Source organism: Chroicocephalus ridibundus, chromosome 3 (genome assembly GCF_963924245.1).
Source record: "Chroicocephalus ridibundus chromosome 3, bChrRid1.1, whole genome shotgun sequence".
In the NCBI taxonomy this organism is placed as follows: Eukaryota; Metazoa; Chordata; class Aves; order Charadriiformes; family Laridae; genus Chroicocephalus; species Chroicocephalus ridibundus.
In genome coordinates this window covers 128,272,839-128,299,552 of record NC_086286.1, presented here as the reverse complement: position 1 = coordinate 128,299,552, position 26,714 = coordinate 128,272,839, and the positions used below count along the sequence as shown (strand labels likewise).

The 26,714-nt window shown below is 59.0% G+C and overlaps 2 protein-coding genes across 4 annotated transcripts in view; both read right to left on the bottom strand.

Moving 5' to 3' along the window:
• Window positions 1-76: 76 nt before the first annotated feature.
• Window positions 77-16,410, bottom strand: PBK (PDZ binding kinase). The gene is made up of 8 exons (XM_063327883.1): window positions 16,350-16,410; window positions 14,434-14,494; window positions 12,990-13,080; window positions 9,419-9,561; window positions 6,378-6,547; window positions 5,465-5,594; window positions 3,216-3,392; window positions 77-619 (listed from the first exon to the last, which is right to left on the bottom strand). The coding sequence occupies exons 2-8, from the start codon at window positions 14,480-14,482 to the stop codon at window positions 414-416; spliced, it is 966 nt and encodes a 321-aa protein (XP_063183953.1). The 5' UTR covers window positions 14,483-14,494; window positions 16,350-16,410; the 3' UTR covers window positions 77-413.
• A 1,993-nt stretch (window positions 16,411-18,403) lies between these two features.
• SCARA5 (scavenger receptor class A member 5) overlaps window positions 18,404-26,714 on the bottom strand; it is a 39,528-nt gene continuing 31,217 nt past the window's right edge. For 2 of the 3 annotated variants that reach the window (XM_063327880.1, XM_063327881.1), the window contains exons 7-9: window positions 26,525-26,572; window positions 20,274-20,471; window positions 18,404-18,566 (exon numbers count right to left, since the gene is read on the bottom strand). In XM_063327880.1, the coding sequence (XP_063183950.1) occupies window positions 18,430-18,566; window positions 20,274-20,471; window positions 26,525-26,572 (383 nt within the window). In that variant the 3' untranslated portion in view covers window positions 18,404-18,429. The remainder of the gene's footprint in view (window positions 18,567-20,273; window positions 20,472-26,524; window positions 26,573-26,714) is intronic. The other variant, XM_063327882.1, reaches the window with a different exon arrangement.

The following is a 26,714-nucleotide window of genomic DNA, read 5'->3' as shown; positions in this document are numbered from 1 at the left end:
TCTCCTGAGCTGGAAAAAACACACCGCTTTCAGGCCGAGATGAGTAAAGACTGTTTATTTTTAACATCTCGGTCCCCAAACTTGTTAATTCAACCCAGAGAGAGAAAGAGAGAGAGGGAAGGCTTTGAAAGCAGCTGTAACGTGACAACTAAAAGCACAACTCTTGCGCAGAGCGTGTAGCTTATTTTAGGCCCTAGGTGGAGGTGGGAGGGGATTGCTCGAGAAGCAACTTAGAGCAATCCCCTTCAGCCAGGGTTAGTGCATAATGAGTTCAGGCTGTAGTTTTAACTACACAGGATAAGGATAAAAGCTTCAAAGTTAAATCCCTGAGCTCCTGCACTCGCCCCGCGGAGCTCGGGGACAGCTTTGCTGTCCCCGAGCTCCGCGGGGCGAGCGCAGGAGCTCGGATGCTTTTATTCCTGGGCCAAACTTGCCTCCAAGGCTTCCACGATGCACGCGGCCGAGGGACGCTTTTTGGGGTCCTCGCTGGTGCAGATGGAGAAGAGGTCGATCATGTGTTGGTAGGATGAGTCCAGTTCCTCCATGTTGAGAGCCGGGCGGGTTCCCAGGGCTGCGTAATAAGCTTCTTCGTCAAAGCAGTCTTCATTGAAAGACTCGTCTGGGCAGGAAGGTGGGGGGAAGGGTCATGGCGTAGGGCTTTGCACCCCGGCAGATTATAGAACCATGGAATGGTTTGGGTGGGAAGGGACCTTAAAGCCCAGCCAGTGGCACCCCCTGCCCTGGGCAGGGACACCTCCCACCAGCCCAGGTTGCTCCAAGCCCCGGCCAACCTGGCCTTGAACCCCTCCAGGGATGGGGCAGCCACAGCTTCTCTGGGCAACCTGGGCCAGGGGCTCACCCCCCTCACACCAAAGAATTTCTTCCCAATAGCTCATCCCAGTCTCCCCTCTTCCAGTGTAAAACCCTTCCCCCTCGTCCCACGGCTCCCCTCCCTGCTCCAGAGTCCCTCCCCAGCTTTCCTGGAGCCCCTTGAGGGACTGGCAGGGGCTGGAAGGTCTCCGCGGAGCCTTCTCTTCTCCAGGCTGAACCCCCCCAGCTCTCTCAGCCTGTCCTCCCAGCAGAGGGGCTCCAGCCCTCCCAGCATCTCCGGGGCCTCCTCTGGCCCCGCTCCAACAGCTCCGTGTCTCTCCTGTGCCGAGGCCCCAGCGCTGGAGGCAGCACTGCAGGGGGGTCTCCCCCGAGCGCAGCAGAGGGGCAGAATCCCCCCCTCGCCCTGCTGCCCACGCTGCTGGGGATGCAGCCCAGGCTGCGGGGGGGTTTCTGGGCTGCCAGCGCACATCGTTGGGTCATGTCCTCTTTTTTTTTTTTGTCCACCGCTATCCCCAAGTCCTTCTCAGCAGGGGTGTGGTGGTATGTGACCTACATGTCAGCTTTGCTATTCCTTTGTTAGTCCTAATTACTGCCTGGGCTACGCCATTATTTTTCCTTTGACTTAAATCGCTTATTTTGAAGCTGTATCTAACCCTGTTCTCCCAGCAGAATAACTCTGAGTCACCCCTGCGGAGCTGGCTGGGAAAAAGCTCTGCAGCCAAGAGACGCTGAGAGCAGGAGAGTCAGGAAACATCCCCTGGCTGCCTGGAGACAGAGGTAGAAAAACACAAGCCAGCCCGAAGGGCCGTGCCAGTGTGAAAGCTGGAGCGAGAGTTTTCCTTGCACAGCGCATAGAATTTTTAGCTTTATATTGCTCCAGGGCATGGATCTGCCCACAGGCAACTGTAGCAGCCCCTGCCCCATCCCATCCTGTTGCTCCCCGCTTGTCTGCTTGGTGTAACTCCAAACGAGGGGGTGGCCAAGAAGGCCACCAGCATCCTGGCCTATGTCGGCACTAGTGTGGCCAGCAGGAGTGGGGCAGTGACCGTCCCCCTGGACTGGGCACCCGGGAGGCCCCAGCTCTAGGGCTGTGTCCAGGGAGGGGCTGGAGCGTGTCCAGAGAAGGGCAACGGAGCTGGTGAGGGGTCTGGAGCACAAGTCTGGTGAGGAGCGGCTGAGGGAGCTGGGGGTGTTCAGCCTGGAGAAGAGGGGGCTGAGGGGAGACCTTCTGGCTCTCTACAGCTCCCTGAAAGGAGGGGGTAGCCAGGGGGGGTCGGGCTCTTCTCCCAAGGAACAGGCCATGGCACAAGAGGAAACGGCCTCAAGTTGTGCCAGGGGAGGTTTAGGATGGATACTGGGAACAATTTCCTCCTGGAAAGGGTTGTGAAGCATTGGAAGAGGCTGCCCAGGGCAGTGGTAGAGTCGCCATCCCTGGAGGGATTGAAAAGCCGGGCAGACGTGGTGCTGAGGGCCATGGGGTAGTGGTGGCCTTGGCAGGGTTGGGTTGATGGTTGGACTCGATGATCTGAAAGGTCCCTCCTAACCTAAATGATTCTATGATAAATCCTCACTTGGGTGCACAGGAGGTGCCCAAAGTATCTCAAAGTGCTTCCCCTGTCCTCTCAGAGCCGAGCGGGTGTTTGGCAGCGAGGGCCCAGCCCCGAGCACCCTCGGCCGGGGCACAGCACACTCACTTCAGCTTCTGTTTTCCAAAAGGCTCAGCTGCCTTAAATATTTTTGTGCGCCATTTCAAGCACGGTGTCATTTGAAGCTTTTCTGGCCACACCATTTCTGCGCTATCTCCCCATCATCCGGCCCACAGCTACAGCCTGGCAGGTTGCTCCTACGCTGCCATGACAGCAAAGGACAGGGGACGGAGCCGGGGCACAGCCAAGCACACCGTGGGGCTCTCGGGGGAGCAGCAGTCAGGCTTGGCGACATCTTTCAAGCCCACTGAACCGCGCTGACGAGCAGCAGAATTTGGAGCAGCTCTTTCCAGCCGTTAGACAAGCAGCTGGAGCACTTGCAAAGAGCTCTGGATGGCAGTGATTAGTTACCCCCATTTATCAACTTCTCTTGTGGAGTTAAAAAGCTAAATGAAGCTGAACGCAGCCCTTGCACAAACGCTGAACACCACCTACAAGCGCAGAGCGGCCGCGAGGCGGTGCTGAGCCCCTCGGTGCTGCAGCAAACTCCCCGCTGAGCTCCCTATGTGCAGAAGCAGAGCTGGGAAACGCATCAGAGACGGATTTGCAAGCCCTTTGGATGGCACCCAAGGGAAACCCAGCCTTTTGGGGTTACTAACACGCTGCAAAAATCAACCCTCCTAAGAGAGGACAGCATTTCTAGGAGAAGTTGCTCAGAAGCAAGGTGCAGAGACAAACCTTCGTCGTCGAGGTCATCGTCCAGGTTGAGGTGGGGCACGGAGAGGGTCATCATTTCCCAGAGAGTCAGCCCGAAAGCGAAGATGTCAGCCTTGTCGGTGATCACGCCGTCATCCTGCAGAGCCTCCTTGGGCTTCCAGGGCTCGGTGCCCACGTAGCACAGCTCCGGGTCGCTCACTGGAAGGGAAGAACGCGGCTTGGCTGGCTGCGGGGCCTTGCAGACATGGCAAGACACCGTCTGTAGCTCAACCCTGCTGTAAGGCGCCCTGCCACGAAGAGGTGAGAAATTACGTGCATTTTACCCTTCCCCAGCTTGGTTCTCCCCCCCCAAAGGAGGCAGGACCGGGGTGACAGGGCACCTTCACTTTCCCTGCGCAATCCCAGGGGACAAAGCCAACACCACCCCGGTGCTCCTGGGGCTCCCTCAGCCTCCACCGCACGGTTCCTCCCGGCCCCACAATCCTGGTTTCTTCAAGTTCTCACTGCTTTGTTCAGTTTAATGCCTCCTTGATCTTGACGACCCTTGGGAGAGCCGAAGCCATCAGCTCTCAGCCTGACGAAGGACACGCCAGCTCTGCCTCCTTCCCCTCTATCCCTCTTCCCAAGAGGGGGATGCCGCATTTTCCCCCTCTGTCCGTAGCAAATTCCCGAGCTATCAGCCAATCTCAGATGCTCGAGAAACACATTTTTCTCGCCGGGCTCATCTCCAAAGCCTGGAAGGGGAAGCGAATGCCCAAATCCCTCAACACTTCACGGGCTGTTGCGCTTTAATCCTTGGCTGCCACCCGCCGGGGACCCAGCACCTTCGTGATCGGTGGGTGCCCGTTGTCTCCACAAGACCCCAACGTCAGGGCTGGGGGGGAGAGGACTTTTTCCTGTTAAACCAGCCCAGAAAGGGGTACTTCAACCACGCTCCTCTCCGGGAGATTACACCGGGGCGCTGCCTCCACCTCTCTCGCTCCTTATAAAAGGGAGCAGCTACTAATAAAAATGTAATAGAGCGGCTTTATAAATTACGAGGCTGTCGCAGGCCCAAGCGCTGTGTAAAGGGGCAGAGAAAAGCATTCTTGTAATTAACCCAAACACATTCCCGCTGTTCACAGCCAAGCCACGACGCCATTAGCCATCTGCTTCTCGTTTACATGAAGTCTTTATAACGCCTGCCTTTGGCTCGCGCTTCCTTCTACCCCTATGAGAAAGATTCATTTACTTAACGCTCTGGCAAGAGAATCTCTTCCCCAGGGTCTGGTGGGGCCGGATCCAGCACCCCTCGTACAACGGCGTTCCTGCCCCTGGAATGAAGGGCCAGGTCCTGCTCTTGGGTCACACCAACCCCAGGGACGCTCCAGGCTGGGCAGAGTGGCCGGAGAGCTGCCTGCGGAAAAGGACCTGGGGGTGTTGGTCGACAGCGGCTGAGTATGAGCCAGCAGTGTGCCCAGGTGGCCAAGGAGGCCACCAGCATCCTGGCCTGTGTCAGCACTAGTGTGGCCAGCAGGAGTGGGGCAGTGACCGTCCCCCTGGACTGGGCACTGGGGAGGCCCCACCTCGAGGGCTGTGTCCAGTTTTGGGCCCCTCACGCCAAGAAAGACCTTGAGGGGCTGGAGCGTGTCCAGAGAAGGGCAACGGAGCTGGTGAGGGGTCTGGAGCACAAGTCTGGTGAGGAGCGGCTGAGGGAGCTGGGGGTGTTCAGCCTGGAGAAGAGGGGGCTGAGGGGAGACCTTCTCGCTCTCTACAGCTCCCTGAAAGGAGGGGGTAGCCAGGGGGGGTCGGGCTCTTCTCCCAAGGAACAGGCCATGGCACAAGAGGAAACGGCCTCAAGTTGTGCCAGGGGAGGTTTAGGATGGATATTGGGAACAATTTCCTCCTGGAAAGGGTTGTGAAGCATTGGAAGAGGCTGCCCAGGGCAGTGGTGGAGTCGCCATCCCTGGAGGGATTGAAAAGCCGGGCAGACGTGGTGCTGAGGGCCATGGGGTAGTGGTGGCCTTGGCAGTGCTGGGTTAACGGTTGGACTCGATGATCTGAAAGGTCTCTTCCAACCAAGACTATTCCATGAACATACAGGTGTGGAAGGGCATGAGACAGACATCACAGATCTGGAAAATTTACCCTGGACCTTCTGGAGATCCCCTTCACCCACGCACGGTGCAAACCCCTCGCCAGCCCTTCCCTGCTAGGACGCGGGAGGGTGAGCGTGACAAACTCCAGCAGCCACCCAGCACCCAGGTCCCCTTCCCGGCCACCCGACTTACCGGTCATGTTCTCATCCAGGGGCAGGGACATTCCCACATCACAGATCTTGACGGTTTCAAAGTCGCCTTTAACGACCACGTTGGAAGACTTGATATCTCCGTGGAGCAGCTTCTTATCGTTGTGAAGATACTGAGAGGCAGAGAGGAGCCGTTGGCGCCCGCTCACGGACACGGCGATGGAGAGGCAGGAGGAGCCATCCCCTCTGGACAACAAAACCCCAACCCCTTCATGTTTAACAGCTTCAGCCTGAAAACCTCAAGGATGGGTCTACACCTACCTCAAGCCCTACAAAACACAGCGTGGGTTGTTCCGCCCAGCCGAGTTTTGGAGGCTTTTAGTGAAAGGCTGCGAGAAGCACCTGAGAGCGCTTGGAAAGCGCAGGCAATAGCTGGTGGCCAAGGGCATGGTCACGGCGTTGTCCCCGGAGCCACCTCTCAGCCGGGGCAGCCTGTGCTTTACCCCGAGGCCGGCACAGCCGTGCTGAGGCTCAGAAGCAGTGCCGTGGTTCAGAGTCTCCGTTTTCCCCCTTTTTCCCTAAATTCAACCTCAGCGTGGCGAGAGGAGGCACGCGAGTGGCACCACTGGCCCCAGCTGACCTGCAGGGGCCAGCAGCCAGCCCGGCCGGCTAGCAAGCAGGAACAGCAGGTAGCCCCAGGGGAGGGCAGCAGAACCGCCGTGACAAAACCCCTATTGCGTCTCTTTCTGTATTACTTCAATCTCGAGCTTTAGGGATATTTTCACCCTAATCTGTACAGCATCCTGGTAAAAAACCCCCTGAGGCTGGATACGGGGCGTCGCAGTGTCCGCTCTCCGTCGCGCCTGGCCCTCTCACACACCACGTTCGTTTATTTTTCCAGTGTCACCAGTGGATGCGATTCTGCACGGAACGGCTACGGTTAACGTTAAACATACCTTCAGCCCCCGCGCCATGCTCAGGGCAACTTTGAAAATGGTGGCAGCAGGGAAAGGGCCCAACTTTTTTTCCCGTCTTTCTTCGAGTAAGTAGCAGAGGGATTTTTCTCCGCCGTACTCCATGGCCAGACACATGCTTCCGTCGTTGGCCTCGGTAAACGCACGGTAACCTTCCAAGAGACGGGCGTGTTAGAAAGCCGAGGGAGGCAGCAGCATTTCCACGTGCTCTACGGTCCGACGGAGCCCGAGCTTTTGGGGCTGCTCCCCAGGAGCTTCCCCGGCAGCTCCAACCAACCCCAAACAAATTCCCACCCCGGGGACCTGGTTCTCAGCGTTACGTGGTGAGGTGAAGCCACAGGAATGTCCAGGGAGACCTGTGCGGCCCCAAGAAGGGCCACGAGCCACAAACGTTGTTGGGCTAAAGGAGTTGCCTCCCCCAGGGAGACCACAGACCGCCCCTGTCACTCCCCAGGTCAGGTTGGACCCTGTGCCAGGGCTGGGAGGCCCTGGGAGGTTTATCACGAACTTTGAGGGACAGAGAACCAGTAGAAAGGAGGGAGGAGAACAGCAGCAGACCTGCAGGGCCAACACAGAACCATGGAATACAATCAGAGAATGGTTTGGGCTGGAAGGGACCTTTAAAGGTCATTTAGTCCAACCCCCGGTCATGAGCGGGGACATCCTCAACTAGCCCAGGTCGCTCCGAGCCCTGGCCAACCTGGCCTGGGATGTTTCCAGGGATGGGGCAGCCACAGCTTCTCTGGGCAACCTGGGCCAGGGGCTCACCCCCCTCACACCAAAGAATTTCTTCCCAATAGCTCACCTAAATCTCCCCTCTTCCAGTGTAAAACCCTTCCCCCTCGTCCCACGGCTCCCCTCCCTGCTCCAGAGTCCCTCCCCAGCTTTCCTGGAGCCCCTTGAGGGACTGGCAGGGGCTGGAAGGTCTCCGCGGAGCCTTCTCTTCTCCAGGCTGAACCCCCCCAGCTCTCTCAGCCTGTCCTCCCAGCAGAGGGGCTCCAGCCCTCCCAGCATCTCCGGGGCCTCCTCTGGCCCCGCTCCAACAGCTCCGTGTCTCTCCTGTGCCGAGGCCCCAGCGCTGGAGGCAGCACTGCAGGGGGGTCTCCCCCGAGCGCAGCAGAGGGGCAGAATCCCCCCCTCGCCCTGCTGCCCACGCTGCTGGGGATGCAGCCCAGGCTGCGGGGGGGTTCTGGGCTGCCAGCGCACGGTGCCGGCTCCTGTGGAGCTTCTCACCCACCAACACCCCCAAGTCCTTCTCCTCAGGGCTGCTCTCCATCCCTCCATCCCCCCCTTGCAAAGATAAGGAGCTGCAGACGAGAGACAAAGGGCAGGGGGATGTCGGGCAAAGCCAAGCCCTCGTCTCACAAGGGCCATTGCAGAAAGTTAGTCTTAGCTGTCATCTGACCTTTCTTCCTCCGTGTTTTACTCCTAGCTATAAACAATACTCTTCAGGTGGAATCATAAATGGCCAAGCCTTGCATAACGGCATAGCAAAACACCTTATCCCGTAAATGATTTACGGCACCTTTTACAAAAAAAAAGCCGTGAAATGTTTGCAGTGTGAAAGGTCAAGACTCTCTTTGCTCTTAAACTCCTGCCAGGAGCAAGACGTGCCTTTTTAGGGATACAAACAAACTTCTCTGCAGGCAGCATTTCTAATACCAGCGACTGCACCGAGACGGTTTAAAGCACAAATAAAAGCAAAGTCAAACAAAGCTGCTGTTCGGAGTGGCGGGAGAGATTTTTAGACAAGATAAGAGCAGAAATTAAACACAGACTTGAGCAGCTTCTCAAAATATTCCTACCACTGAGAGCCAAGAACATAACAGAGCCTCGATTGTCCCTCACAAAGGTGTGTCCCCAGGGTGGGCTCACCGGAACCCTTTCTGCCAGGTGACTCACCCAGATAATCACGGCACGGTGACCGCCTCCATCTCAACAGGCAACGAGTGCCAAGGGGCTCCAGCCACGAGCCAAATTTGTGGGCAAACCCCATTGCCTTAATCTTGCACGGGGTCGGAGGAAGAGCCTCAGGCATCCACCCCTGCGGCACGGCGGCAACGCAGGGTCCTGTGGTCTGCGGGCTCCTGCAGATGCCACCAGCACATCCTGGCCTGTGCCAGCACTAGTGTGGCCAGCAGGAGTGGGGCAGTGACCATCCCCCTGGACTGGGCACTGGGGAGGCCCCACCTCGAGGGCTGTGTCCAGTTTTGGGCCCCTCACGCCAAGAAAGACCTTGAGGGGCTGGAGCGTGTCCAGAGAAGGGCAACGGAGCTGGTGAGGGGTCTGGAGCACAAGTCTGGTGAGGAGCGGCTGAGGGAGCTGGGGGTGTTCAGCCTGGAGAAGAGGAGGCTGAGGGGAGACCTTCTGGCTCTCTACAGCTCCCTGAAAGGAGGGGGTAGCCAGGGGGGGTCGGGCTCTTCTCCCAAGGAACAGGCCATGGCACAAGAGGAAACGGCCTCAAGTTGTGCCAGGGGAGGTTTAGGATGGATATTGGGAACAATTTCCTCCTGGAAAGGGTTGTGAAGCATTGGAAGAGGCTGCCCAGGGCAGTGGTGGAGTCGCCATCCCTGGAGGGATTGAAAAGCCGGGCAGACGTGGTGCTGAGGGCCATGGGGTAGTGGTGGCCTTGGCAGTGTTGGGTTGATGGTTGGACTCAGTGATCTGAAGGGTCTTTTCCAGCCCAAACAATTCTATGATTCCCCCACCAGCCATGCTGCCCTGGCAGCCCAGGAGCACTCCCAAGTCCCCATCACACAGGACAAGACTAATTTAATTTAACGAGGTCCATGGTGGACCCAACCGAAAGCTCATCAGCCCAGCAACCCATCGCCGACACCCAAGGACGGAGCAAGGACACTGTGCGCCCTCCCAGCCATCGCAGCCCGGGGCTCCGGACCCCCCGAGCCAGACGGGGAGGACAGAGGAACCCCACGGCAGTCTCGTGTCACATCACCTGGCCCCAGAACTGGCTCCAACAGCTCCATCTGCAATTCGTGACACGGGTTGTGCCGGAAACTTACCCACGATGTTGGGATGTTGGAGGTTTTTCAAGATCTTGGCTTCTTCGGTCAGTCTCTGCTGATAGATGCTTTGCTGGCTCTTGTTGCATTGGGAATTGACTTTTTTCACAGCCCACGGGGAGCGAGACAAACCTCTGGGAGATCTGCAGGGGGAAAATCCACACCGGTCTCGCAATCAGCAGCCCGGGTACAGCTGGCACGGCTCCCCGAGGAGCCATTCCGGAGGGCGCCTGCCTTTATTTTGTAGAAGTAATAAAGAACGGTGCTAAAACAAACTAAATCCTGCTCACGTGCACACCTCGGAGGCGCACGGCAACGCTTCGCCCCTACACAGCGCTCCTCCATCGGATTTCCAAGCGTTTTAGCAAAGGAGATTTATATCACTGATATTTATATCTCAATTTCAGGCGGAGGAGCGGAGGCTCGGGGAGGGACGCAGCTTGCCCGGCAGAGCCAGGAATGGAGCCCAAATCCCTGAATTCCAGGCCAGGGAAAGGCTGATTGTTACGGAAATTCCACGTGCCAGCCACCATAACGGAGTTTGGCCACCCAGATGGGACTCTGGGCAACCACTGCTGGACGTCGGACCCTCTCGTCTCCAAACGTCCAATTGCCGGTGTGGGGTGAGTTCACCTGGGAACTTTGGAGACGGGTGTTGAGGGAGATTAATTGTTTAGCATAAATAAGTAAGTTTTAAGTAGAATAAATTACTTAGGATTATAATTTGGTGTGATTTGTGCTGCTTGCTTAGCTCGACTTAGCAGGAGTAGCTGGATTTGCTGAAGCCTTTAGGCCGTGGGAAAGGTATTCGTAATAATTTTCCTACAAGCCGGTATGGTGGTGTTTAGTCTTTTAGCACGGGAAAGTGCCGGATATCACACGGATGTTTTGGTAGCGTTTCTTTCAAGTCCGGAACTCTTCGGTTTCCCCACGTTCTGCCAACAAGGGCAGGTGCACAAGGAATGTAAACCAGGAGATACGGAGGCTCCAACCCTCGGCCGAAACCAGATGAACCAGGCAAGAGCCTGCCTGGGCACGGGAGAAGAATCCCATAAGATGTTAGAAGACCCCAGACCAAAAGTCACCGTTGGACCAAAAGACGCCTGGACGGCGCGTGTAGAAATCCCAAGGGTGTAATTGCTCAGGGGTTTCTTTGTTCGGGGTCCCTCGCTTTGGAGGCGCCCGTCCGCGCTGGCCTTGCTGCTGGACCTTCTGATTAAATGAGTTATTTTATGAAATCTGACGCGGGAAACCGAGGGTCGAGCCTGAAGAAGGTGAAAGCGCCCGGGAGCGAGTGTTTGCGACACTGAACGGTGCGTGAAGGCTCAGGCAGCGGCTCCTCCTTTAACAACGGGAGGCCACGATCCACGAGGGGTAAAATCCCGCTACTAAATTCTAAATATTCCGAGTCCGAGAGGGTTCGAGTCCCACCTCGGCAGCGCTGGGATAGGTCTGTGCAGCCTGATCAGCGTAAGGCGCACAAATTTGCCATACAGATATGGGGAACAGCCCGGAGACGGGGACGCCCTTGGCCAAGATACTCGAAAATTGGGAGGAAAATGGATGGCACAGCAGATCTAGCAAAAAAAAACCCAACCCGACCAACGAGCAATACATTGCGTAGGGAAGACTGGCCAGCACTTAGAGGAGCTGGGGGCGAAGGATCCTTTGAATTAAAGAAATTTGCCACACGGAAGATTTTAGCAGACGAAAAACCTCAGGAAAGGGATGATTGGTATGTACGGGATACACCACCACCCCGCAACGCCGGGGCTTCGGTTATGTGGGGAAACCAAATGCCCCGGTAAAGGGAAGATGCGGGTCGATGCGCCTCATTATTTTTTTAATATCTGTTTGGGATATAATCTATCCTGGGCGATGTTAAGCTGTTATTGGAAGAGTTATTCCATCCAGACAGAAAGATAATTGGAAAAAAAAAGGTGGGATAAACCCTACAGGCAGGGGGAAATCGGACTGCCGGGCCCCAGGACGGCCCTAAGTGGGATTATAATAATTAAAGAGGTAATTGCCGAATGGTGGTTAGAAATGCGTTAAGTGTGATCAGAGTTTGGGAGGAGAGAGGAGTGAATCGCACTCAAGTGCAGGAATGCAGAGGCCGGAGGAACACCCCGCAGCTCCCGGGGAAGGTGGGAACAGGCTTCGCTGACGTGCCGGGCAACGGCTCTCCAGAATTTTAACAACGAATTGGCGGCAAATGTGTCTGTGGACCAAACCTGCAACTATTTGAAGGATCAAATGCCAGGGTGGCAAAGAGAATATTCGAAAGGTAGGAGACTACCTGGAGGGTTTATACTTGTACAGGGTGTAGGTGGTTTGTTACGTGCCAGCACGACACGCAGAGATTGCTGGAAAGACGCGGTTTGTCCACGTGCTGCTTGAGCAGGAAAAGGTCACCGTGTGTCTCTCTCTAAGCTTCAGCTGTGCCAGCAGAAAGTAAAACATTTAAAATTAATATTAACAGAAGGACAAAGATTAAGAGACCCAGAACGGGGCCAGGCTATTGTAGAAACACCTCGATTGGTAACGCATTAAAAAAAAGCGAGGATCTTTAGTAGGATACGACGGACCCTGACTCCGGGGCTGGAGGAGCTGAGGCAGCCTGGAGAGAAGCTAAAGGCAGAGGAAGTGGAGCCCGTACGTTGAGAGAAATAAGCAGATACGCTGAATAAAACACAGCGGGGACTTCTGGCACCTGCAATACATCTCATTAGATCACGTTAAATCTCGTTATTCAAGGTCACGTGCTTTGGTTGGCAATAGTAGGAAGCCGTAACCTCGCAACACCCTGAACTTCGGCCGAGCTCCTCCTCAGCCCCAGAAGAATGGCTGGCGGTTTTGCGTGACTTTGATGTATTGTAACTTAACTAACAGAAATAAATTGTGTAAGTAATACTAATGAAGACTGTATGCTTCAGCAATACGAATGAGAGTCACCGTTAGGACCAAAGGAAAGGGAACTATAAATCTTGGAGATGGAGAAAGGGCTCACTCTACCTGGAGTCAGCAGAAGATGGATGAGATCCAGGTGCAGGTGGGACAAAAAGCTCGTGAAACTGTGGAAGAAGGGAAAGGCGCCCGCACCCAAACTCCAGCCATCGAAGAGGAGACATAAAAGACACACACTTGTGCGAACAGGGGCACGGGCAGCTTATATCAGAGATTGCGAGGCTTTAAAAAGCACAGGAAAATAACCGAGGGGGTCCCGGCTCAGCTGTAGCGTTATTAACGAAAAGCGTTTCCATAAAGGAATCTGTCTTTCGGCTTGTGCGAGAACCTGGAGTCGCCCCTGTGATGGTGGCTGCCACGCGGGATTTCCATAATGCTGATGGGTGATCCCAAAACCACGGGCTCCTTCCCAGCACCCCATCCCTCCAGTGCAGACAGGAGAGCTGGAAATGGAAATTTCCCCCCTTTCCTCCGCTCCCTGCCCACTCGAAGGGGCGCAGGCAGCACCTGAAGGTCGGTGACGGCAGCTCAAACACTGTCCATCCCTTATGTTATTCCAGGGGAAAAAAGAATGCCGAGTCCCGTTCCCGAGCCCCACACGCACCTTTTCATCAAGTAGACGTTGACCCCAGTGCCGTACCCGAGCTTCTGCATGAAGGGAGAGGCCGGGATAGTGACAGAAACTGGTCCCCTGTCTAAAAAGAAGAGAGAAACCCAGGAATGAGCCCACGCAGCAACTTCTCCGGAGGAGCTTTGATGCTCTAACAACAAATCGCATCTGTGGCTCTACCACGTGCAGAACCAGTTCAGGTTTTAGAAAAGCTCCTTTCCAAACCCCCTTTTCCCCCCAGTATCGTACCAAATTCAAACTCCAGCCCCACCAAGCTGCTGCCACCACCCTCGTTGGGTTTCTCACCCGATTTCCAGTTTCTTTTTTCAAGAGGAAACGGCCTCAAGTTGTGCCAGGGGAGGTTTAGGATGGATATTGGGAACAATTTCCTCCTGGAAAGGGTTGTGAAGCATTGGAAGAGGCTGCCCAGGGCAGTGGTGGAGTCGCCATCCCTGGGGTTATTTAAAAGCCGGGCAGACGTGGTGCTGAGGGCCATGGGGTAGTGGTGGCCTTGGCAGTGCTGGGTTGATGGTTGGACTCGATGATCTGAAAGGTCCCTTCCAACCTGGACAGTTCTATGGTTCTATGACCGCTCGCTATGAAGTTTTATGTTCAAACCTGATCTCAGGTGCAGCTTTTTGGTCGTATCTGCTCTCCGGGCTAAGCAACTCTACTGGGTTTGGCTGGGATGGAGTTAATTTTCTCCGCAACACCTCATAGCGGGCTGGGGTTTGGATTTGTGATGAAAACAGCGTTGGTAACACCGGGATGATTTAGTTCTTGCTGAGCAGCACTTGCGCAGCATCAAGGCCTTTTCTGCTTCTCCCCAGCGATGGGCTGGGGGGGCACAAGGAGTTGGGAGGGGACATGCATGGGACAACTGGCCCCAAGGACATCGTGCTCAGCAATAAAACTGGGGAGGAGGAGGAGGAGGAGGAGGAGGAGGAAGGGGGGACGTTTGGTGTGACGGTGTTTGTCTTCCCAACTCACCGCTACGCGGGACGGGGATGGCCAAACGCACAGAATCATAGAATAGAATAATTCAGGTTGGAAGGGACCTTTAAAGGTCACCTGGCCCAACCTCCTAAAAAACATACGGACGGCTACACGAATTTGCATGTGGCAAAGACGACACCTGCCGATGGGAAGCAGCGAACGAATTCCTGGATTTGCTTGGCTCGTGCGGGCAGCTCTTCTTTACCTGTTAAACTGGTTTCATCTGAACGCAGGAGTTTTCTCACTTTTACCCTTGCGATTCTCGCCCCCATCCTGCCGGGATGCTGAGCTCCCTACGAGGGTGAAACCACGACACCCACCCTGACAGGCGGCTTTAACGCCCATCGCCCCCCCCGACCCCCGCAGCAAAGCACAGGGACCACGGCAAAGCCTTCGCTTTCCCTCTGGAAATATTTAGGGCTGACGCCTGAACTCCGCTCACCAGGTTTCTCCCTGCGCACCAGGTTGTTCTGAGACTTGAAGGCTTCCATCGCTGCAAACCCCTACAGCAGAGGAGAGACTTCATTATTATATTATTATATTTTAGACTTTATTACACCTCCACCCCCAAAACCGCTGGGGGTAACCGCTCCAGAGGACCTGGGAGCAGGAGCCGTGCAGGGCTCCAGTCCTAACACATGCAGGGGCACTACAGATAGCATGAAAATACATTAAAGGACATAAATTACGTGAATGACACCCGTCGGGAGTTCTCAGCTCTACGGGCACCCTCCTTCACCAATGTCACCCCACAGTTTGTCACCGCTGTGTCCCCCGCGGGGCTGATCACCCCACGGCTGGCTGGCAGAGGGGGGAACAAACCCTGTAACGGCTCCAGGGATGTCTCTGAGCCTGGGACCAGTGTCCCAGGGGAACTGGGAAGCGATGTGGCACCAAGGGAGGCAGCTGCTGGCAGGGGGAAGCGTCCCCAGGCTGCTCCCACTGGGACAGGGATGCCCCCCAGCCCTCAGCACAGCCGGCACCACGGCAAAGGGGGGCCTGAGGGTCCCGCCTCTGGGGTGATGGGGGCGATCTGCAGTTGGGGGGCGCAGGAGAGGACTGCTGGGTGCCACCTCTGGGGGTGAGGGGGGGGTCCCAGGTTGGAGGGGGATGGGGAGAGCAGGAGAGGACTCTGGGTGTCATTTCTGGGGGTGAGGGGGGGGGTCCCAGGTTGTGGGGGGAGCAGGAGAGGACTCTGGGGTCCCACCTCTTGGGGTGAGGGGGGTCTCATGTTGTTGGGGGGGTGGGTTGCGGGCAGAGAGGCCTTGGGGGTCCCACCTCTGGGCACACAGGGGGTGTCCCAGGTTGGGAACAGGGGGCAGGAGAAGACTCTGGGGTCCCACCTCTGGGGGTGAGGGGGGGTGTCGCAGGCTGGGGGGCAGGATTGGACTCTGGGTGCCATCTCTGGGAGTGAGGGGAGGGCGGTCCCAGGCTGGGGGGCAGCAGTGGACTCTGGGTGCCACCTCTGGGGGTGAGGAGGGGTCTCAGGGTGGGGGCCTGGGTGCAGGAGAGGGCTCTGGGTGCAATCTATAGGGGTGAGGGGGGGTCCCAGGTTGGGGGGAGGCAGAGGAAGACTCACAGGTCCCATCTCTGGGGGTGGGGGGTGTTCCAGGGAGGGGGAAGGGGTGGGCAGGAGAAGACTGCTGGGTGTCACCTATGAGGGTGAGGGGGTTCCCAGGTCGGGATGGGGGGCAGGAGAGGCCTCCTGGGTCCCACCGCTGGGGTGTAGGGGGTGGCCCAAGGTGGGGGCAGGAGAGGACTCTGGAGTCCCACCTCTGGGGGTGAGGGGGGGGGTCCCAGGTTGGGGGGAGACAGGAGAGGACTCCCAGGTCCCATCTGGGGGTGTTCCAGGTCGGGGGCGGGGGGAGATAGGAGAGGCCTCCTGGGTCCCACTTCTGGGCGGGTAAGGGGTGTCCCGGGGGGGCAGGAGAGGACTCTGGGTGCCATCTCTGGGGGTGAGGAGGGGTCTCGGCGTGGGGGGGGAGGCAAGAGGGGACTGTGGGGGTCCCACCTCTGGGGGCGAGAGGGAACGTCCCAGGTTGGAAGTGGGGACAGAAGATGACCCGGTGGCCCCACCTCCGGGGGCGAGGAGCGCGAAACCCATGTTGGGGGGCAGAAGATGACTGCGGGGGTCCCACCTCCGGGGGTGAGGGGAGGTCTCGGGACGGGGGGAAGGCCGAGGCCTGCCGGGTCCCACCTCGGGGAGGGGGAATGTGGAGGCCCAGGCCGGGGGTCTGAGGGCAGAAGGAGGAGCCGGAGCTGCCGGAGCCCACCTGGGTGAGGGAGGGGAGGTGGAAGCCCCCGACCTGGGCGAGGGAGGCGGGAGCCCGCCCGCCGGACCCGCACCGCGGCCGTTACCTGCCGCCGCCGCCGTTTGAATCCCGCGCTACGGCGGCCGCGGGCGGACAAACGGCGCGGGACGCGGAGGGAGGCGGGGCCAGGCCGAGGGGCGGAGTCAGAGCCGGGGGGCGTGACCAAGGGGGGCGTAGCCAATGGGGGCGTAGCCAAGGGGGGGGCGTAGCCAATGGGGCGTGTCCAATGGGGCAGGGCGGGGCTGTGGCGGCCCTCAGGGGGTCCCCGGGGGCGGGGGCGGGGGGAGGTTTGGGGGGTCCCCAGGTGGTTTCGGGGGGTCTGTTGGGTCCCCAAGGCCTTGGGGTGGGGGGCTGCAGTGCGAGGGGTCGCCAAGGCTTTGGAGGGGACACCAAGCCTTTGCGGGGGGGGGTCTCTAGGGTGCAGCAGGGTCCCCAAAGCCTTGGGGGGGGGTCTCCGTGGGGTCCTCAAGCCCGTGGGGGACTGTGTCTATGGGGAGGGACCTTGGGGGGCAGTGGGGTCCCCAAATCCCTGGGGGTCTCCATGGCATCGCCCGCCCCTTGAGGGGGGTCTCTGTGGGGCCACCAGGCCATGGGGGGGGGGGGGGCGGTTCAGCAGGGTCCCCAAGCCCTTGGGAGGGGTCTCTGGGGAGGGGTCCCAAGCCCTTGGGGTTGTCTCCATGGCATTGCCCACCCCTTGAAGGGGGTCTCTGTGGGGCCACCAGGCCATGGGGGGTGTCTCTGAGGTTCAGCAGGGTCCCCATGCCCTTGGGGGGTCTCCATGGGGTCTCCAACCCCTTGGGGGGTGTCTCCGTGGGGTCTCCAAGCCGTTGGGGGGGGTCTCCATGTCACTGTCAATCCCTTCAGGGGGGTCTCTGTAAGGCCCCAGGCCATGGGGGGTGTCTCTGGTGTTCAGCAGGGTCCCCAAGCCCTTGGGGGGTCTCTGGAGTGGGGGTCCCAAGCCCTTGGGGGTGTCTCCATGGCACTGCGAACCCCATTGGGGGGTCTCTGTGGGGGTCCCAAGCCCTTGGGGGGGTCTCCATGGCATTGCCCATCCCTTGAAGGCGGTCTCTGTGGGGCCACCAGGCCACGGGGAGGTGTCTCTGGGGTTCAGCAGGGTCCCCAGGCCCTTGGGGGGGGTCTCCATGGCATTGCCAACCCCTTGGGGGGGGGTCTCTGTGGGACCCCCAGGCCACGGGGAGGTGTCTCTGGGGTTCAGCAAGGTCCCCAGGCCCTTGGGGGAGTCTCCATGGAGTCCCCAAGCCCTTGTGGGGGTGTCTCCGTGGGGTCTCCAAGCCGTTGGGGGGGGTCTCCATGGCATTGTCAATCCCTTCAGGGGGGTCTCTGTAGGGCCCCCAGGCCATGGGGGGTGTCTCTGGGGTTCAGCAGGGTCCCCAAGCCATTGGGGTGTCTCTGGAGTGGGGGTCCCAAGCCCTTGGGGGTGTCTCCATGGCATTGCGAATCCCGTGGAGGGGTTTCTGGGGGGATCCCAAGCCCTTGGGGGTGTCTCCATGGCATTGCCAACCCCTTGGGGGGGGTCTCTGTGGGACCCCCAGGCCACAGGGAGGTGTCTCTGGGGTTCAGCAGGGTCCCCATGCCCTTGGGGGGGGTCTCCATGGAGTCCCCAAGCCCTTGTGGGGTTGTCTCTGGGGGGGTTCCCAACCCCTCAGGGGTCTCCATGGGATCCCCGAGCCTTTGAGGAGGGGGGTCTCGGGGGGATCCTCAAGCCCTGGCTGGAAGGGTGTCTCTCGGGGGGGGCGCTTGGGGGGACTCAGGCACCCCAGGGTGCTCTGTGTCCCCCCCCCAGCACACAGGGGCTTCTTGAACCAGGGATGAACCAGACCCAGGGTCTGTATTTACACCCCCCCATTGCATCCCCGCCCCCTGCCCCCGGACCCCCATGAATCCCCATGGCTCTTTGAAGCCCCCCCACGCCCCCCCGGCTCTGAGCATGGCAGCACCAGCAGGGTAGAGAATAATAAAAAGCCATTTATTTCTCTAATAATAAACCCATTTCAGGAAGCACAGGGGAGATCGGTGGGGTGTGCTGAGCCCCCCTCCCCCGGACCCCCGCAGCCAGACCGGGGGGTGTCCGTGTGTCGTCCCTGTCCTCCCCCCCCGCCCCCCAGTCACGGCGTCAGGCATTTCACGCCGGCGTCCTCGGCGTGGCCGCAGTTGGTCTTGCCCCAGCTGGAGAAGCTGCAGCGCAGCAGGCTGTCCTCTGTCCCCTTGCAGGAGACGTCGTCCATCCAGATCCTCCCCGTGCCTGCAAAAAATGGGGTCCCGGTGAGCGGCCCCCGCACCCTCAAAATACACTAAACCACTAGAAATAAAGATTTTGCTTCTTGGAACCTCCAAGGTGTCCATGGAGGATGGAGGATGCCCTTGGACAACCCAGATAACGGCAGCATCCCATAGCCCGGCTTTGAGACCCTCCCAGCATGGTCTGATGTTGGAGACCACGGACTGGAGCACGACCAGCTCCAGGACGTCTGGATCAAGAGGCAACCAGCAAGATTGCTGCAAAAATCCAGTTGTTTTGTGAAATTTTACTGTGATTAGTCGTAATGTGGGTGTTGGTGACCCACAACTGCCCAGAGAAGCTGTGGCTGCCCCATCCCTGGAGGGGTTCAAGGCCAGGTTGGCCGGGGCTTGGAGCAACCTGGGCTGGTGGGAGGTGTCCCTGCCCAGGGCAGGGGGTGGCACTGGCTGGGCTTTAAGGTCCCTTCCCACCCAAACCATCCTGTGATTTTCCCCATTTGCCCCCATGGAAATGAGGACCCTGGATCTGCCCACACAGGCAACGGGTGCAGCACAGTCCGTCCGGCACGTGGCCATGGGGTAGCCCCCAATTTTGTGGGCTACCAAGCCCCTGGGGATACGCAATTCCTGTTCTGGAGGAAACACCCCCAGAAGAGACACCAGCCACCAGCACGTGGTGGGGTTGTGGCCATGGCAAGGCACTGGACGTACCACGCTCGATGGGGCATCAATGGGGTTGTCCTCTGCATCTCTCCTCTGCAATGGGGCTGTGCCTCTGCATCTGCTGGGCTGAGGGATCTGGGCGCTTCCATTGCCGTGCCGAGGGGGTCACGGGAGGAGGAGAAGCAGATCCTCCCAGCTGGGACACCCCAAGTCAAGCCTATCCCCCGACACAGGCTCTGGGTGACGGTGCCCCAGGATCCCAAGTGGCCGTACCAGCCTTGGGGGGCAGTAGAGGACCAGGGTGGGACACAGCGGGAAGAAACCCAGGAGTGGACAACCTGGTCCCTGGTGGCGAAACGAGCTCTGAGGTTTCCCAAGGCTGATGTGAAGGACACCAACTCGTAGAGGGGTGCTCGCAGAGAAGGTCTGGCCAGCTGGCACCTTCATGGTTAGATGATGGCCATGGTGGATACCTGCTTATGGGATCCATCATTTCCTTGGCAGCCCGGAGCAGTTGGAGAGAAGGCAACTCAAGGAGTTAAAAAGGCTACGTGGAAAGGGAGCTGGTCTGGGCAGCAACACCCCAACCCAACGGTTTGGGGCCAAAGGCCACCCCTCCGCCCACCCATGCGTTCCTGACATTTCCCCTATGTTTTTAAAAGCTCTTCCTTTTTTTTTGTTTTTGTTTTGTTTTTCCTTTTCGTTATCCTACAAGGAAAAGAGATCTCAAAAAGTCACGTCCGGCTGAAAAACCCAAAGCGTCCGTTCAAAAACAACAAGCCCGGGGTCGGTTCTGCGGCGCCGAGTCAGCGCCAGCGACGGCCTCGCACGTGGTCCCCCAAGCCAAGGCCAAAATATTTGCAGACGGCGCAGGCCACGCTGAATACACCAAGACTGAAGCTTCTCAGGCCACCACAGCCCCCTGTCCTGCTCGTGGGGGACACGCTGGATCCCCCCAGGGTCATTTTTGGGGGTCTCTGGTCTATTTATGGGCTGGCCAAAGGTATTGCTGCTGGATGAGGTGGGGGTAGAGGTGGAAGGGTCTTACCTTGGCCGAACCGGGCCATGCGGTACACCTCCTCGGCGCCTCGGAAGCCCAGCATCCGGCACACCACGTCTCCATCCTTCTTGTCCCAGCCGTCGTCGCACACCGTGCCCCAACGCCGGTCGTAGAAGACCTCCACCCGTCCCTCGTGGGAGCCGGAGCCGTTCACCAGCCGAATCATCCCCTCCTCAGTGGCTGCTGCTGGGAAGAGATGGGGAGGTCAGAGGAGCCACGGTGCCATCTCCAACTGCTGCCCCTTGCCCACCTTGGACCACCTCCCATGCCCTCCTTGTAGTGCCCGCGGCTGCAGAAAGCACTGGGTGATGCACCTCCAGGTGACCTGAGGACATCTCACCACCATTGGATGTGGTGCTGGAGGGGTCCCATCAAACCTGGGGGTTTGTTGGAGGAGGCTGAGCCTTGCAACGGTCGTGCCAAGATGGGAAACCTGCTGGCAGCCCAAAAGTGCTGCAGGCAGGGCAGGCACCCAGCAAGGGTCAGTCCTGAAGCCACCGAGATGAGACCAAATGGACATAACTCAGGCTTGTGATGAGAAGAGAGATCACAGAGTCATAGAATTGCCCAGGCTGGAAGGGACCTTTCAGATCATCGAGTCCAACCATCAACCCAACGCTGCCAAGGCCACCACTACCCCATGGCCCTCAGCACCACGTCTGCCCGGCTTTTCAACCCCTCCAGGGATGGCGACTCCACCACTGCCCTGGGCAGCCTCTTCCAATGCTTCACAGCCCTTTCGGGGTTATTAAGCAGATCTGAACCACCACATGGGAGGAGGAAGGTGCCGGCAGAACCAGGGCACAAAGAGCTTCCAAAAGGGAAGCTCAAGCGAATGGGAGGCTCTTCCAACCACGGACCAAGTCCATGTTGTCCAGGTGGACCCTGACTTCATGCTTGAGGGGACGGTGAAGGAGAAGTTCACATCGGTCCAAAATGCCAAACTGGGGTGTGGGGACACGGCTTGTCCTCCTCCTCCCCACAGCGGCTTTGCTCCCTCCCCTCCCAGTTGCCTTTCTGTGGCTGCTCAGCCTTCCTCCCCCCATCACCACCCTCCTGCCAGGAGAGACCCCTATGGTCACCCGTCATCCTCTAGGCAGGGGGGAGCACAGGGGGGCGGTGATTTATCTGACAGGGGAATGACTGAGAAGCTCAGCACCAACAAACCGCAACGGTCCTTCCTCTACCCCCAGCCAAGAAAACCCAGCGAAAGGAAGAGGCCATAAATCCCGTTATTTGGGCCGAGAAAGGGGTCGAACGGAGAAAATCGCTGTCGGGCAGCCGGGCTCGCTCCGTGACTCACCGCGGGCTGGGACAGCAGCCACGTTTGGGTGGAGCTGGGCTCCCCCAGGGCGAGATTGTGTTGCAGCTGCTCGGAGACTTTTATTCGAAGACATTTTCTCAAAGCCAAGGTGGGTTGTTTTTCCCCCCCCCCCTCCCCTATCAAAACACACATTCCCACTGGAAATGCTCGATGACTTTACTTCTCAAATGCGAAGATAGCTGGGGTGTGGACTGCTGCGTGAAGCATTTCCAGGCAGACCGAAGTCTCCTCCTTGATGACCATCAGCTCTCCGGCTCATCCTCTATGCCCAAGGCTGGTCCCCGGTGGAGAAGAGGACGAGGGGCTGCATTCTGCTTCCGTGCCACCAAAAGCACCCCAACCCCAGCCGCAATGTAAACGGGAACAAAACCTTCTCGTCTGCTGTGATTTTGCCGGTACGTGGACCACGGCAACTTCTCAAGCGACGAACCCAAAAGGTCTCCATGCCAAGGGGCGACTGTCGCAGAGGGAGCTGTGAAAAGCTGGGTAAAATCCCAGAGAAGCTGTGGCTGCCCCATCCCTGGAGGGGTTCAAGGCCAGGTTGGCTGGGGCTTGGAGCAACCTGGGCTGGTGGGAGGTGTCCCTGCCCAGGGCAGGGGGTGGCACTGGGTGGCCTTTAAGGTCCCTTCCCACCCAAACCATTCTTTGATTCTATAAAATCTGACGTTGGTCTGACATCTACGTTAACTTCACGGTGGTGGGATGTCATGGGCAGCTGTGCTCAACCGAGGTCTCATTAGGCGCCTTGGCCAACCAAGCTGGTGGCCGTGAGGTTGGCCAAGGTGGGGGAAGCAGGGTCCCAGCCCGCCCCGGGCTCCCGGGGCTGGGAGGTGTGGGGTTAACGGGACAGTTAGAGACCAGGGACGCGTTTGGGTTCTGCTGCACAGAGATGCAGAGGGTTTTGGCACCGCCGGACGGCTGGGACCTGCACAAAAGTTGTGGTTTTTTTTTTTTTTTATGTTTCAGGCTCTGGGTTTTCCCTGGCTCGCTCCCAGCGGGAACAGGGCCACCTCTTCCAATGACCTCCAGAAAGAACAGTCCTTGCTTGGCCTCGGCACCGGCCGATCTCCCACTTCCAGGACGAGCTCGGGGTCAGGCTCAAGGAAGGGTCTGGAAACCTTGAGCGTGTTTTCCTGGATCTGGGCAGAGCATCGGGCCCACGGAGGAGCCAGGAAACATCTCGTGCTGTCCCTCAACCACCTCGCTGATATTTTGCCCAGCCCTTGCCATGGACGTGGAAGGGTGGCATCGCACCTTGGCGGAGGGGCTCGTTTGGGATGCTGCCGGCTGTCCTTGCTGACTGGGATGGAGGGGACGTCTCCTCCTCTGCCGAGGCCGCTGCCCTGGCTCACCCCAGGGGTGGTGTCATCTGAGGGCTGCGTGAAGCGACTCTTCCGAGCCGAAGACGTGGACCGGAGCTGCGGACGCTGCCTGGAGCTGCCAGAGGAGCTGCTCGTGCCAAGCCAAGCTTGTGCCGTGTCCAACGCCGGTGTCCCCCGCTAGGGAACCAGCCCAACGTCCCTGCTCCAGGTGGGCAAGCGGAGGGTGGGATGCGGCCAGGGAAACCCAGGGTCCAGCAATTCTCCACTGCTCAGGTCGAGGTGTCACCTCACGCAGTGTCATCTTCCTGGCTCCATGTGTTCAGTGACTGCGGCCACCACTGTGGCACCTTGGGGGTCCCCTTGCCTTTGGGACCACTGTCCCTCTTGCACCCCCGGAGCATCTCAGGGCAGGGGAGCCTTTCCTAGGGGCTGTCACCTCGTGTCTGCGATGCCTATGGGACAGCAATGGCAAAATGGGGCACGGAGCCCCCCAGCAGGCGTAATCCCCTCCGTGAAACCATCCAGCTCTGCCTCCAACGCTCCTCACGTTCCCTGGTGCCTGGAGAAGAGGCAGGTGACTGGGAGTCCAGGACCAGCTCCCTATATCCAGCACCATCTGGTTGTTCATCCCGTCCAGGACCAGCCCCGTATCTCCAGCACCATCTGGTCGCTCATCCCATCCAGGACCGGCCCCGTACCTCCATCCCAAGCCAGCTGCTCCTCCCAACACCCCCATTCCTCCCCCTCCGAGTCCGCCCTCACCCCGGCTCTCCGCTGGACGCTCCTCAGAGCCTGTGCGTGCTGGAGGACGACGGCGGCTTCTCCAAGGAGGGGGAGAGCCGGGCAATCGGGGCAGGCAGCCAGGCACCGCCGGGATGTTCCCATTAATCAGCAGGGTGAGGGCTGCTAATAAAGCCCCAGAGCTCGGCCACGTGAGTCCTGGCCACTTCGCCTCTGACAAATGTTGCTTAGAGGGCTAATAGAAGCTAATAAAACCCAGAAGTTTCCTCCCAAACCAGTGCCAGCTGCCCGTAACGGCCCCACAGCCCAGCCCAGGGCCGTTTTGGTGGCCACGAGCCCTGAGGACTCCGCGAAAGACATAGCTGGAGTCGGGGCTGCGCTCGGGGATGGCCCCGAGGAGCTGGTGAAGCCACGGGGAGGTGCGCAGGGACCAAAGGAGGGTTGTCCACCTCGTCGTGCTGCAGAAGGTGGGCCAGGATCAGCCCCTCCTGGGCTGCAGCTCTAGAGCGGCTCAGGAGCATCCCAGCCGTGTTCTCTGCCTCCAGCGACCCCCGGTCTGCCAAGCCTGGCCCCATCCATCCCGGAGCAGCTCCCTGGCCCTTTCCCTCTCCAACGCACCCAACAAACCCCCAAATTGCCGCAGCGATCACTTCCAAAGCCCTCGACCTCCTCCCTGTCCGGCCCCCAAAACCCAGCAAAACAAGAAAGGAAAAGCTAAAGAAGAGAAATAACTCCCGGTGGCCGAGAAAACAAGGGCCTGATTCTTTGCAGCTGGGCTGAGATATCATCTCCCCCCTCCGGTAATGGAGACCATCTGCCCCCGGGTCCGCTCCCCACCGCCCCCTCCCGCTGCCCCTGCTCCGCTCCAGTCCCTCAGGTTTGGGAATAGGGATGGAAATGTCAAGTTTCCAGGGGGGAAGATGTGGAGGACGGCTATCCCGGGAAATTAAATAGCGATATACACCAGCCTTTGTACTTCGCGGATGGGAACCAGCTGCGCTCGCCCACCAAGCGGTGGCTGGAAGGGGCTGGGGGTCCTGGATTCTTACTGGGGGTGCTGGTGCTTCCCACTGGGGTGCTCCCCGCTCCCCGGCCGCCTCTGCTGCTGCTCCCCGTCCAACCCTGCCGCATCCCGGCTCCTGCTTGGCACCGTCTGGGTGTCGTGGTGGCTGGTGGCAGGGACCTGGAGCCCCTGCATGGGCACCTGAGGCAGGAGGGATGGCCCTGGGGTGGCAGGAGGGATGTCCCCAAGGAGGAATGTGCCTTGTGTGGCAGGATGGATGTCCTTAGGGCGGCAGGAGGGATGTCCCCAAGGAAAGACATCCCTGGGGTGGCAGGAGGGATGTCCTCAGGGAGGCAGGAGGGATGTCCCCAAGGAAAGACGTCCCTGGGGTGGCAGGAGGGATGTCCTCAGGGAGGCAGGAGGGATGTCCCCAAGGAAGGATGTCCCTGGAGAGGTAGGAGGGATGTCCTTGAGGAGGGAGAAGGGATGTCCCCAAGGAGGGATGTCCCTGGGGCGGCAAGAGGGATGTCCTCAGGGAAGCAGGAGGGATGTCCCCAAGGAAAGACGTCCCTGGGGTGGCAGGAGGGATGTCCTCAGGGAGGCAGAAGGGATGTCCCCAAGGAAGGATGTCCCTGGAGAGGTAGGAGGGATGTCCTTGAGGAGGGAGAAGGGATGTCCCCAAGGAGGGATGTCCCTGGGGTGGCAAGAGGGATATCCTCAGGGAGGCAGGAGGGATGTCCCCAAGGAAGGATGTCCCTGGAGAGGCAGGAGAGATGTCCCTAAGGAGGCACATCCTGCCATGGGACGATGGGTGGAAGAGATGTGTCCTTCCAGCCCCTGGTTCCTCTTGCTGCCAGCTCCGGGCTGGTGACGATACTGTTTGCCAGGAAAGCGCCTGGGCAGGTGGGAGAGCTCAGCCCTGAGGCTGATCCTGTTTGTTCCCCGGGAAGAAGTGGGGAGTGAAAACTCCCAGACGGCTTCGGGCATCCTCAGTCCGGTTCTTGAACCTTGTGTGAACTTCATGAGGTCTAACAAGGCCAAGTGCAGGGTCCTGCCCCCGGGTCGGGGCAAGCCCCGGTGCCAGCCCAGGCTGGGGCTGGAGGGATGGAGAGCAGCCCTGAGAGAAGGGCTTGGGGGTGCCGGGGGGGAGAAACCGGCCATGAGCCGGCACCGTGCGCTGGCAGCCCAGAAAGCCAACCAAGTTGGGGGGGTTCAGCCTGGAGAAGAGAAGGCTCCGCGGAGACCTTCCAGCCCCTGCCAGTCCCTCAAGGGGCTCCAGGAAAGCTGGGGAGGGACTCTGGAGCAGGGAGGGGAGCCGTGGGACGAGGGGGAAGGGTTTTACACTGGAAGAGGGGAGATTGAGATGAGATATTGGGAAGAAATTGTTTGGTGTGAGGGGGGTGAGCCCCTGGCCCAGGTTGCCCAGAGAAGCTGTGGCTGCCCCATCCCTGGAGGGGTTCAAGGCCAGGTTGGCCGGGGCTTGGAGCAACCTGGGCTGGTGGGAGGTGTCCCTGCCCAGGGCAGGGGGTGCCACTGGCTGGGCTTTGAAAGTCCCCTCCACCCCAAACCATTCTGTGATTCCATAACCCAGCCCCATCAGCCTGGCTGGTGTCTCTGCACGCCGAGGGCTCCAGGGGGTGCAGAGGAAGGTGCTCCCCCCTCCTTGGCTCTGCCGTAACATCACAACCACTTTCCTCGAGCATCCTCGGTCCTTGCATGCTGCCGACATCCCTCCCCGCCGCTCCATCTCCTCCTCGCCCAAGCATTTCTCCCACCAGCTCCCGACACCGCAACCACCACCCAAACCCTGCCCAGAGCAGCGGGGAGACGGCCGTGAGCGGGCACTTACCCGTGCTGCCACCTCGGTCCCCCTTCTCCCCCTTCGGGCCTCGGTCACCTGGGAAAAGAAAGACCACGGGGCATAAATCTTGTTAAAAATCCCATTTTTACTGGATATCCCGCTCTTAGGCAATGAGGTGTGTCTGTAACTCTTGGATGGTTTTATCATCTTGGGGAAACTGAGGCACGAAGCAGCAAAT